Below are 13,331 nucleotides of genomic sequence, written 5' to 3'. Positions count from 1 at the left end.
TGCTCTGCCTCAAATTTATTTACAAAATACTATTTACAGTCTGTAGCACCTCTGTCTTGAGTTCTGATAAATAATAATACTTCCTTCACAGAGAAGGAATGACAGACCACCTCTACATTTTTCTGTTACAAATACCTTATTCAGTCCCTCTTTCAAGAAAGGGGCAGAGAAAAATTGGTACCTACAAGGTTTTGTGTCTATGGAACAAGTAAAGGTATTAAGCAGGTTGAAGAGAGGTAAATCACTCCGCTGAAGTACACGTGCAAGTAAGCAACATGCCAAGGTTACAGCAGGGTGCGCTGCTACTCCCAACTTCTCCTTCAAAGAACAAACTACACCACGTTTTGGTGGTGTTTAAAGCAAGAATAGCTTAATTTAAAAATATATCCCCCAGCAGCAGCCTTGTGAAAGATTGACAAGTTTGTTCCTATTGTGAAATAAGGAAGACAGAAGGCTGCTGAAATGAGAAGGGATGTACGTCAGGGAGTGAATGTGCCCAACCTCTGTTTGCATCCTCATGCATGTTTTCTGAAGGTCCCATAGCATCTGAATCCTCATTTTCAATCTTAAAACATTATCCCAATCCCCACCCTGCAATTGTATGTATCCTTATATTTCCATGTGATTACCTGGCTTGAAAGTCCATTATGTGGACTACAGGGATTATTCCGTGCTGCACAGAACTAACAGTAGAAGACAGGATTGAGAACAGATTCTAAGACCAGTGTTCTGAAAAGTACTGCTGGCTGAAGCAAGGGGAAACAGAAATGAGAGCAGGTGGTGTTGCCTCATAAGTCTTTTCAGTCCTGGTTGTTTTGCTTTTCTTGTCCCAGTCACTCATTTGGAAGCAATTGCCATAGGAATGATTCCAAGTGATATCTGGTAAGACAGCATTTGGCAAGCTTGAGAGAGCAACAACTGGTCACTCCTTAAAGCCTTGGATGCTACACAGAATCCTCTTCTGGTGGCCTGGAAGTGACACTCCCATCTGTTTCAAGTCCCTGAAGGAAATGGGAAGAGAAAGGAAAAAATGAATTGCTATTCTTGCGCTTTGCAGACTAGGATGTGCTTAAGGGCAGAAACAGTTATTAAGCATTAGTTCAGAAAGCTTCCTTTCCCTCAGTACCTCCTGCTACCCCTTTTTCTCTAGAGGGAAGAAACATCCAGGCGTTACTTCCCTTTCCTGCCTACCCCTTCCCACCCAGTCAACTGGATTCTCCCACCTTGTGACTAGGCTTATGCTCCTATAAAATCAGGAGTGCATCTATGCCCTCTTCTGATATGTGCCATGTCTCAACTCTTTAGTAGAGTTCCTGGACTGTACTTGTCCATTTGTTTTATGTAACTGCTCTGGTTATACTTGGTTGTATGTTCCCAATCCTACAGCAGAAAAAGTCTGAGCTGGTAAAGTATCTGGCCTTAGATCTTCTAAAGGGCCCAGAAGGACTTGGTTCTAGAATGGAACTGTGCCTAGCTGATACAGGGAGAAAGTCACTAGCCTGTCAAGTTCAAGCAAGAAAATTCTCTAATCAAGTCCTACAAGACTGGTGAAATGATCAGGTTAGGGAATTATTTGATGTCTCTTCTTGCTCTCTTGTGTCTGATAGGAGTTCAGAGCAGCTCAGGTCCCCAGTAGGCCTCAGGCATGGACAACGAAGGAAACAGTCTCACAGCTTTGGCTATTCATTCCCTTACAGGGCAATAGGCTTTTCCACTTCTATTTAACCACATAAAGAAGGATGAAGAAGTCTTACAAGTAAATGTGATTTCCTGTTCAGATAGCAGGACAGATACAGCTATTTTCAAAATAGCCTGGTGTGTCCTGTGGAAACTTAACCTGTCCTTACTCAGCAGTGAGGTCCAGAATTGACTCCATGGTGTCAAGGCCAGCAGTGCGAAAGTTGGAGATATAACGCTTCATGCGAATGGATTCCAGCCACTCGGGAATAGATCGATAGGGGATACCATCAGATCCGCTGCAGCTCGGGAGCCGGAGCGTTACCCTAAAAGCAGATGAAATCCTCACTTAGCCAGGCAAATACCTTAAGTGGTCAGTACTATGAGACATTAGCTTGAGAGAGAAAACTCTCTAGCAGGGCTTGGCCACTAATCTGCCCTCTGCAGTGAGATCAGACTGCCCAGAGCCATAGCTAGGCCTTATGTCACCATGAGAGAAAGATTACTGCTACCTTCTACTCACAGAACATCTAACGTGTCTCTTGCCAGACTGCACTGCTAATATCACTTCTCCTGTTTGAACAGGAGGCAAAAATCTCCCAGTTAATCTCTCCTCCTGTCTGTTTACCTGGGATCAAAGTCTGCAACAGACCGGAGGAGATGGGGGCTTGAGCTGAAGTGTTGCAGCTGTGCCCGAATCTCCTGGAAATGAGGCCTCCTCATTCGATCGTGTGACCAACAGCTCTTCATTAGCTCATAGAGGATGGATGGGCAGTCCACAGGTGGAGGGAGCCGGTAACCATCCTCTAAGCTTCTCATCACCTGTACAGAGAACAGACAAAACTCTTGCCAGGTGTAAAAGAAGGACCAGAAACCTCCAGGGGGCTGGGAGCAGACAGTTCTCCATTATGCAGTGTGCAGCAAAGGAAGGGGTTGAAGCAGGTTACGTATGTATAACGTAGGGTTTGGACAGCAAAGGATAAGAAAACAAATGTGAAGTGAGATACACATCTGGTTTCAGTCTTTTATTAGCTTAGCTCCATTTGTGATTTAGGGTACATGTTCCTTAGAAGTGAGAATCAAATGATTCTGTTACTGCCCAAGTCAAAGCTTGGCCACACTGACTTTTAGCAGGAAGGGAGAAAGTAGTTATGCATTCAGATGAATGGCAAGATTGCACGTAGAAGAAGAACAAGTATGGTCTATATTCTTTAAATAATAACCTTAAACAATTCCTTAAGTATAACCTTAAATTGGCACGAGAGTTCTATTACCTCCTGATTAGTCATATTCCCATATGGCTTGTCACCAAATGACAGCACCTCCCACATGACAATTCCAAAGCTCCAGACATCACTGGCTGAGGTGAAAATCCGATGAGCGATGGCCTCTGGGGCTGTCCATCGGATTGGAATCTTACCACCCTGTAAAAGAGAAAAGACATAGTGTATCCAGTTTGTATCATGGAGTTATGCTTCTCCAGTGCTTTCATGCAAAGACCTCACAAACTACTTCTTAGACTGGGCCCTCTTCTCTTAAAGTGATGTTAATCAACTCTGGGGAAATTTGTTAAAAAGACACAAATAATCTTGTAAAGTTAATGACTTTAAGCCTTCTGTTCAATTGAATTCAAAACCACAAAACCACTGCTGTGGGTGTAAGATACTGATGCCAGTAACAGACCTACTTTCAATGAAACATGGTATTAGAATCACTGGAGCTTTCATTGAAAGGGACCTGTACATCTCCCTGCTCCAAATTCCTGCTCACAGCAGGGCTGTCTTCAAAGCTAGATGTTATTAACCGAGTCCAAAATATCTGACATCTTATTTTGCTTCATTTCAAAAACTACGTTTCCTCTACTTATTCTCTTAGCAAACAAAATCAACATGGACTCAGTAGAAAAGCACCACCTTCCATCACATAATGATTTGCAATTTTATAATGTGTTTTTTAAGAAATTTTTTCCTCCAAATTCTCCACGTTTCATATTACAAAAAAATTCTGCCATTCTTACCTGGCAGAAACCCAATCTCCCAAGAGTGCAGCTCACTTACAAGACTGAGACCTTATCTCTCCAGAGACTGTTTTTGCATTACCTTGGTTTCATATGTTCCCTCTGCATCATTCTCCAATATTCGGGAAAGACCAAAGTCAGACACCTTGCATTGAAGGCTGCGTGTTACCAGGATATTGCGAGCAGCCAGATCACGGTGCACATAGTTGTGTTCTGAAAGGTAGGTCATGCCGGAGGCTATTCCCTGCAGCATGTTCACAAGCTGCACAGGGCTAAATTTTTCCTCATTCTCCTACATGGAAGAAGTGAGAGAAGACCCTGGTGAAGTCACAGAATCATAGAATCATAGAATCGTAGAATCATAGAATCATAGAATCATAGAATCATAGAATCATAGAATGGCCTGGGTTGGAAGGGATCTCAAGGATCATCAAGCTCCAACCCCCCTGCCGCAAGCAGGACTGCCAACCTCCACATCTGATATTAGGTCAGGCTGCCCAAGGACCCCATCCAAAGTAACATTATTCTGTTGATTTCTAGATACTGACTTTATCAACTTGCAAAAGAGTGTAGTGGTAACAAGCAAAACATGGTGCTGTAGCCCAAGGGACCCCACAGGTTCACACCAAGGCATTGGTGGTGGTCTCCAGAGTCATCACTAAGCACCTGCATTTTAACTGCCAAAGACAGCACTCTGGATACTGAGCAAATTGGATAGCATCAAGCTTCAGCTGCTGAGACTGGAAATGTTAGTGAGCAAAAATTATGTGGATGTCTAGGTCTTATTTCTAGTCTTCTCTTAGGGTCCTAAATCCAGGTCAAGTGCAAGTTTTAGCAGTACACAAGCCTATTACAGATTAAGGTCTCTCACCCGGAGGAAGGTATCCAGCGCTCCATTCTCCATATATTCAGTGATGATCATCATTGGCCTTCCTTGAGGAAAACATTAAAGTGTCACTCTTTTTCACAGTTCTCCTTTGCAATCTGTGTTTCAGTGCTCTCCATACTCCCCCAAAACAGAGAACCATACCTAGCCTCAACCACCATTCCTGCTCCACAGTCATAGGTAGATAGATGTCCCTCCCCTTAGAACTCCTCCAGTGATTTTGTATTTCTCCTTGTGTAACACACATAACCTTCCACCATCCCTTACACTATTCCAACTTCATATCCACTCACCAACCTAACAAGACTTTTACTAACACTACCTCTTGACTTTTCTGGAAATGCATAACTCTCCTCCCTTCCTCATTGCTTGCCATAGGCTAACATAGCATGTATATTTTCCCAACATAGCCTCCCTGACATAATCTCCTCTTAAGAATGTCCCTAGAAATGTGCCACTTTCTACTGTAATTCCAGGAACATTTCCCACATTCTTACTTTTGGTGACAACTCCTTCCAGATGGACAATGTTTGGGTGATTGAACTGCCCCATAATTGTTGCCTCACGCAGGAAGTTCCACCACTGTGAGTCTGAATATGTTGACTTGAGGGTTTTGATGGCAACCACAATACGTTCTTTCCCTGGGAGCCGCAGAGACCCACGATAGACCTCCCCAAACTCCCCTGAGGACAAACAGAAATAATAAGTCACAGATGAGCTCAAGAGTAGCAGGTGAACAGCAGCATGAGAGAACTGAAAGATGAAGAGAAGACCAACAAACTCACCTTCCCCAATCACATTCTCCATAGTGACACAAGAGACATCCAGTTCCTTAGTGAACTCCAGAACCCCTCTACTGGGGTCATCATATGGTTGCAGGTCCACATAGGGCTTCAACCAGACCTTCTCTAAGGTAAAGGCAAACAAAAGGGGTAATTAACCTGTCAGCACCTTGGACAAGTTATGTAGGGCAAAGATACAGAAGCAGAGATGAATCCCCAGGTTTCCAACAAGAGAAGTAAACAAATACATCAAACGTACACTGAAAATACTGCTATTATAGAAACAGACATATTGCATCAGAAAAATCATGCTCTTGTGATATTTGAAACTCCAATTCTTTTAATTCCTTCCAATCTATTCTGGGTTCCTCCTTGGTTCCAACTCACCTCGATCAAAGCCTGAAGTACTGTAATCAGGCCGTGCCTGTCTGCGGTGAGTCTTCCTGAAACACAAGAAGTCATGAAACTCAAATGATTAACAGATAGCAAAAAGAAAAGCAAGTCTTCTAGGGACTCTGCCCTAATTGGTCAGGCATAGATGTCTGGGTAGGGCAGAGCTCTTTCTTGCAGCTGGCAAGAAAATGCAGTGTGTCCTGTACATTTAGAAATGGAGCATTGTTTCCATACAGGTAGTTTTGTTCTATCCTTGCTGAATTACAGATTAATTTCCATTTATTTCATACTTTCTGTACATTTTCAATACAACGACTGATCTAAAACAAACAATAGAAGCTTTGTAGACACTTAAAGAGGAAGCAGAACTTTGCATCTGGGTAGGTAATCATTAAAGTATTGGTACATGGAAAAAGGTTTGAAATGACTGGATATATCTATTCTCTGCTTAATTGAATGGCAGCTTTAAAAACTATAGTACCATAACAATATTTTTATTCATTTGGCATGATAACAGTCTGATACGGATTTTTGATTTTTCAACTCCTCCAAAATTGCTGATTACTGAGAATCAATCCATCTTATTGCAACATGCTGATCTTCCTCTTTCAATTCTAATTTGTCCAACTTCCTCTCAGAGATCAGTTTCTCCCTTCTTAGCTTTGTCTTAAGCTCCCATAGCCCACACTAAACCTTTTTCAACTCCAAAAATCAATACTTACTTTCGTCGAAAGAACAGAATTCCCAGAAGCAGCCCAATAAATAGCAGAACTCCAAAGATAATAGATGCTACGACTCCACCAGACAGAGCTCCTGTGTCTGCAGAGACAAAGAGAATGGCCATGTCATTTAAAAGACCATGAATTATTTGTCAGGAACATAGCAGGTCCACCAGCTATCAGTATTAGGTGAATTATGGTGATTTGTCTTCCAGGCAGCAGAGTGACCAGATGTGAATCCTATAGTATTGTTCTTTCATTTAGACTCCGTCGTGCTTTTATGATTTTTGTTATTGGTATTCCACATCATAACATCATGCAGTGCACTGGTAGTTAAAGAATTAATGCTGCAGTCCCATGGATTGTCAGTAGTTCCAGGTACTTCTCTCAGAAGGGAACAACTACGGACTTAACTGTTCTGTTTCAGTTTTCCATTCAGAGGGAAAGATAAAACTGATTGGAAGTCAGGTTGGCCTTCTTTTTCTACTTTTCTCTGCAGTGTGCTCTCCCTAGTCATCTCACCTTCAGCATTAGAGTAAGGCCTTTGGTTTTTGAACGCTGTCTCTCATTTATTTGATTTATTAGCTTCAATTCCAACTATACTGTACTATATTGCATTATCTCACATTCCACTATCCAGTATTTTTTTAGGTCTATCACCCTACCTTTTCCCTACCCCTTTTCCTCTTTCTCAGGGCATGGGTCCGTGGGTGCCCCGGTTCCCCTTACCCCATTAGTCACAGAACCAGGCCAAACTGGGACGGAACTTGACATACTCTTAAGCTGAAGCCAACCATTTCCATACTACCGTATATTTGATTTTATCAGAGTAAATGCTAAATGACCTCTTTTGTTGAAGTGTGTGTTTTTAAGCCTTTATTTCTTGTAACTTAAGAAACAATTTATTTTTAAATGCATTAATGAAGAGTGTTTACATCCATATCTAATGAGTATCTGCATTTTTTAAATACTTTTCCTGAAGACGTTTAGGAAAACAACCAGAAAAAAAGAAAATTTCTAGATACAATACTTCGATAAATGACAGATTCTTAAGCAAGGACAGTGTCTAGAAGCATTTCCTAGCATCCTGTCCAATGGTCAGCATCCATAACACCTAAATAATAGTTGTTAACGTTGCTCAATTTGATGCCAACTCATTCATCAACATTTCTAAAAATCACCAGCTTAGATAAGCAGAAATCAAAAAAGCAAAGCCAATGTTCTTTTTTTGATAAAATCAAAACGGCAAGATTTGGAAGGGGAAGGAGTATCTTTCATTAAACCATCTAGAAAACAGTAACTTGCTCTTACGTACATAGCTCTTCTGCAAGAAATTAAGGAATCTTAAATTCTCAAATTCAGATGTAAAAATTGCCTCTCCCTACAAATTTTGTTCCAATAGTGTCCCTAGACCACTGTAGCTAAGATCCTTCTAATATCATCAAAGAAGCTCTCCCACCAAATGAAACCTTTCTGGCAAGGTTTTCTCTCTTTTGTATTCAAAATACATTTGTCTTAGCATGACAAGATGATCAACTTTTATTTAAAAAACAAATGTAATCCCAGGGAAAGATGCAAAGTATACTGTAGCATATCACTTCATAATCAAAAACATCTACTACATTTTAACTTAAATATTTATATTTTTCACAGAACTTCTGTTGTACATTAGTCTATTGGTTAATGATCATAGAGTCTTTCGAGTTGGAAGGGACCTTTAAAAGTCATCTAGTCCAAATCCCCTGGAATGAACAGAAGATCAGTTAGGACAGGTTTTTCAGAGCCACACTGAGCCCGACCTTGAATGTCTCCAAGGACAGAGCCTCCACCAGCTCTCTGAGCAACATGCTCCTGTGCATTACTACCCTTATTGTACATAAAGTCTTCCCTATATCCCCTGTAAATCTCCCCTACTTTAGTTTGAAACCACTTCCCCCTGTCCTGTCACAGCAGACCCTGCTGAAGAGTCTGTCCCCTTCCTTCTTATAGCCTCTCTTCATACACTGAAAGGCCGCTATCAGGTTTCTCCAGTGCCTCCTCTTGTCCGTGCTGAACAGCCCCAGCTCTCTCAGTGTGTCCTTGTAGGGGGAGGTGTTCCATCCCTTGGATCATTTCTGTTGGGTGAGAATTTTTTTTCAACAGCACATACCATCTTTTTGGTCATTGACAGGTTCACATTAAGGGGTTCAACGACATACAGAAGAAATAATAATGCAAGAAAAATACAGTGGTGAAGTCCTTTAAGTTTTTCTTTTCATTAGCAATTTCCACACAAAAGGAGACATATGCTGATCATTTTGCTAATGCTTGCACTTAGGAACATTGCTATCCAGAATCAAAGTATCTTTCAGGAGAACTAAATGAAGAGATAGTAAGTAATTTACCAGTATGACATACAAACCTGAGATCAATAGTTCTGAAATGGAAAGTAAAAATGAATATGAGAAAGCATGAAAGATAATTGAGTCCATGTTCAGGACTTTTGTGTACATAATAAGGCTTTGTCACCAAGGCCTGGCCCTGATGACAAGGAATGCAGGAGTGTGATTCCTCTGCCTTACAGTTGGTAGAATACAAAAAGAGATTAATGTACTAGATTCGTGTAGTATCTGATTGAGAAGCGAGTTTCTCACTAACGACATACAATAATTGTATTTTACCTGGTGGAAGCGTGCGGAATTCTTGCTCCTGGGAGTAGGGCCCAGGCCCAAGGGGTGTGATGGATCTCACACGAAGCAGGTAGGTTGTGTCTGGCTGAAGGTCTGTCAGAGTGACATTTGGCTCAAGAAGGTGCTTCACTGTGTAACGTGCCTCCTCTCCCTGCAGAAATCAAACAGGGCCAAGTAACTAAAACATAGTACGAAAAGGACATTTTCATAACTTTAGGTGAAAGAGGGAAGAACAGATGAGGCAGATCTCACCTTCTCAAAGAACATGACCTCATATTCCACTGAGGTCCGGCTGCGCTGCCGTGGGGCAAGCCAAGAAACTGACAGACTACTGTCATCTCTCTGTGTCAGAATAAACTGGGATACTGTCACTGGAGCTGCCAGGTGGAAAACAAAGAATATCAATATGAAATACAAACAGTGCAAAATAAGCTCCCTCTCCATCCAAGGCACTATCTTTCCTTCTCTGGTCATACTATGCATCTAGAAATGACTCTCATTACCACTGCCACACCTTTCTCTTCTACAGTGAAAAAATGAGGTCTCTAGTTGTAATTAGTTTGCTGGAATAGTAATCAGTATCTACCCCAACAGAAGAAGTATGTATCTTTCATCTTCAAAACAAAATCAGTGATTCAAGAAATTACATTTAACACAGCACTGTACTGAAAGTGTCCAATTTGAAACCAAAATTTTAGGATTTTCTATTCCAACAACAACAGTAATACCACTAGCCTATGTGATTTATGAATGCAACTCCATTTCATAAGTGTACTGTGAAATTTCATGCTACAAATCTCTCAGGGACTGCAGACGCATAATATTCATGAATAAAATAATTTTTAACAGTTTGCAGTTTGAAGTATCAAAACTGGTTCTCTCCTTGTCCTTCATCAACAGGAAATGGTGAGATAAGTCAAAGCAGCTCTACTTTCCTATCTCAGAGCTACACTGCCTCTGTACAGCAACAGGAAGAAGAGAGAGGAAGTTGTATTCTGTCACTAAATCAGAACTGAGAAAAGTACTGGGGGCTGTTGAAAACTGTTATATCACTTGACTATAATCATGTTTCACAGCACTCTGGAAAGTATTCACAGGACAACCAAACTAGATGACTTGAAGCCAAACTATAAACATATGCGTGAAGGAGAACTAGTATGTTTTTAACATCTTTATTTCTCCATGCTTTCAAAGTTTGCCTTTTCAGTTACATCAGGATTTCTGTTGTGTTTGATTTTTTGCAATATCTGAGTAATGTCATAGGCTCCATTCTTCCTGTTACACATGTAACAGTATTTTGGTTGGACTACAGCAGTGTATCACAGGAAAGGCTTTAACCTCCTGAACTCTGTTAAGTCTTTGGTGGATTCACAGTTCTTACTGGGTAAAGTTTACTGCTGCTTTGATATGCAAGAAATACGACTGAGGGACTTCACATGACAGAGGCAAGAGGTAACTTATCATGCCCCACCAATACATGTAGCAGACAGAAGGAAAAGATGGAGAATGCTTAAACATTCACAGAGATTCCTCTTCCTTTTCCTGGTGAGCAGGAAGAACTCTCTGGTTCTGCTAACCTGCATGTCCAACTGCAACCCAGACAGCTGGAGCAGTTCTCTGTGGAGCAGGTCCCATTCCTGAGACACCATTATGGGCTTCCACAGCAAATGTGTAGTTGGTGTAAGCTTCTAGGCCATCCACATCCACAGCAGTTTTGGTGAGACCTGAAGCACTCGGGGAGAATACCACACCAGGCTCACATGGATCACATGACTGGAAATGACAGCGCTGACAGAAGACTGTGTAAGTTAGATCCTTTCGCCCACCGTGGTCACTGGGTGGCTGCCACCACAGATTGAGCTGTGTGCCAATAAGGGAGAAGCTGACATTGCGGGGAGCTGAGGGAGGACCTACAAGAAACATGAAAGAAAATATTTGATCCAGTTGATAATACCCAAAGTACGGAGGCAGTTTCCCATCTGCTGGTGCATTTTGAATTATGCCCTCTGTTCCCCCCAGTCTCTCCCTCTCTGATCTCTCATCTCTATTTTCAAGCAGTCCATTTCCTCCTGTCTCTTAGTTCTTTCTCTCCAGCCACAACTCACGGGTGCAAGCAATGTTTTGGCCTTCTGAAGGTGCCCGATAGAAGCCGGCATTGCAGGAACAAGATTGAGCCCCTAACTCATTGGACAAGCTGTTTGGGGGGCACTTCAGGCAGCGTTTAGTCTCCAGAGAGTTACGGTAGAATCCTCGCTGGCAGGCTGTGAAGAGATAAGTTAACATAAGTTTAACAGTATTGACCAACTTTTTACACAAGCAGATAGTGGCAGGACAAGATGGGGCAGTTTTAAACTAAAAGAGGGGAGAATTAGATTATATATTAGATTATATATTAGGAGGATATTTTTTACTCAGAGAGTGGTGAGGCACTGGCACAGGCTCCAGAGATCAGCTGTGGATGCCCCATTCCTGGAGGTGTTCAAGGCCAGGTTGGATGGGGCCCTGGGCAGCCTGACCCAGTAGGTAGCCCACTGGAATTGGAACTAGACTATTGCTAAGGTCCCTTCCAATCCAAGATTCTTTGGTTCTATGATTCTATGAAGCAATTGGACAGTTTCATTCAGTTTCTTGAACACTCCTTTTACATGCCTGCTTTTCTTCAATTCTTTTAGTTCATAGAAATATTTGGATTGGAAGGGATCCTTGAAGGTCATGTATATCAATTATCTTCTCAGGGCACACAGAGAAGAGATGCAAACTCAAGGTGGGATCAATGTTATGAAAGGATTTGTAGACCAAAGAAGTGGAATCTCCAGAACGTTGCATGAGAAAAAGAACCCAGCCAGGATATAAATACTGGTTCCAAGTCCTTGTACTTCTCAGACTCTACTGCTTGCCAACTTCACACAAGATAGCCAGTGGGCTATTTAGCAGCAGCATCTTTACACATGTTGTATCAGAATATCATCTAGCAGGGCCCCAAGGAATATCTAGATAATTATCAGTTTGCCTAAAAGCAGTGAATGTGATTGGCTAGGAAGCTAACATGGAATACAAGAGAACATATGTCATAAGTTTCCTGTTTCCAATCCTATAAAAATATATAGCCAAATCATTCTCTAGCTGTAACATCTGACACTGTCTTTGCTGCATTAAAGTATGTCTCTCTATCTTCCAACCTCAGAAAATAACAGAACCACCCGTTACAGTTTTTATCATTTTTAGCTACCATCATTCAACTATGTGGTTAATGGAGGTCATCCTCCCCCTCAGCACTGGTGAGGCCTCACCTGGAATACCGTGTCCAGTTCTGAGCTCCCCAGTGACACAGAGCTCCTGGACTGAGTCCAGCAAAGCCCTATTAAAACAAGGGAGTGGAACATCTCTCGTATGAGGAAAGGCTGAGGTAAATGGGCCTGCTCATACTGGAGAAGGAAAGGCTTAATGTTAAGGTGTCTGAATAGTGTAACATTTCCCAAAGAGGTTGTGGAGTATCCTTCTCCCGAGATATTCAAGATCTATCTGGACACAATCCTGGGTACTATGTTCCAAGGGATGCTGCTTGAGCAGGGAGGTTGGAAGGGACCTTTGGATATCATCTAGTCCAACCTCCCTGCTCAAGCAGTGAGGCTGCACTGAGAAGGAACATCTGGGTGAAGGGAGAAACCTCGGAGAGGGCAGGGAAGGCACCAGTCTGCCTGATCAGGTCACATCACTTTAGGCTACGTCTACGCTAAAAACCAAGGGGGGCCAGGTGCTGCAGACTGAAGTGATGGCACACAGCTGCCTGTAGATCAGTAGTAGTACATCAGTATGCCTCCAGGTGGCCAGGCTCGGGCCCGAGCATGTCTGGAGGGTCAGGACAGCAGGGGGCAGCTCCCCGCGGGCGGTACGAATGAGGCCATTGAGTTTCGGGCAACTAAGCCAAAACAAGCCAAAACAAGCCCAGGCCAGACCAGACCAGACCGGCGCCGCGGAAGCGGCAGGCACAGCATAGCCCCACAGCCACAGCATAGCCCCGCAGCCACAATCGAGGCCCCGGGGTCAGAAGGGGGAGCGGCCCTGGCACCTTAGGGCGGAGCCACCACGACCTGCCCGAGGCACTCTTCGTCGCCCCGGCCGCGCTCCGCCGCCTCATGCATGAGGTACTGCGGTGTCGGCGCTTGGCGCCTCGGCTTCCTCGCCACA

General features: G+C 42.8%; 1 protein-coding gene across 2 annotated transcripts; it reads right to left on the bottom strand.

The window, feature by feature from the left end:
• EPHA1 (EPH receptor A1) lies at positions 1-13,283 on the bottom strand. 2 transcript variants are annotated; one of them, XM_010717658.3, is made up of 14 exons: positions 11,249-13,282; positions 10,721-11,053; positions 9,396-9,520; positions 9,135-9,294; positions 6,478-6,574; positions 5,750-5,805; positions 5,366-5,488; positions 5,078-5,263; positions 4,566-4,627; positions 3,777-3,986; positions 2,952-3,101; positions 2,306-2,499; positions 1,848-2,003; positions 1-1,001 (listed from the first exon to the last, which is right to left on the bottom strand). In XM_010717658.3, exons 1-14 carry the CDS (start codon positions 11,424-11,426, stop codon positions 923-925), a joined length of 2,109 nt encoding a protein of 702 aa, XP_010715960.1. In that variant the 5' UTR covers positions 11,427-13,282; the 3' UTR covers positions 1-922. The 2 variants fall into 2 exon arrangements, with proteins under 2 accessions (XP_010715960.1, XP_019473507.1); XM_019617962.2 differs by having other exon boundaries at positions 924-1,001; positions 1,838-2,003; positions 11,249-13,283.
• Between the last annotated feature and the right edge of the window lie 48 nt (positions 13,284-13,331).

The sequence above is a fragment of the Meleagris gallopavo genome, chromosome 1 (genome assembly GCF_000146605.3).
Source record: "Meleagris gallopavo isolate NT-WF06-2002-E0010 breed Aviagen turkey brand Nicholas breeding stock chromosome 1, Turkey_5.1, whole genome shotgun sequence".
Lineage (NCBI taxonomy): Eukaryota > Metazoa > Chordata > Aves > Galliformes > Phasianidae > Meleagris > Meleagris gallopavo.
Note: the sequence above shows the minus strand (reverse complement) of the source record. Positions and strands in the feature narration are given on the sequence as shown.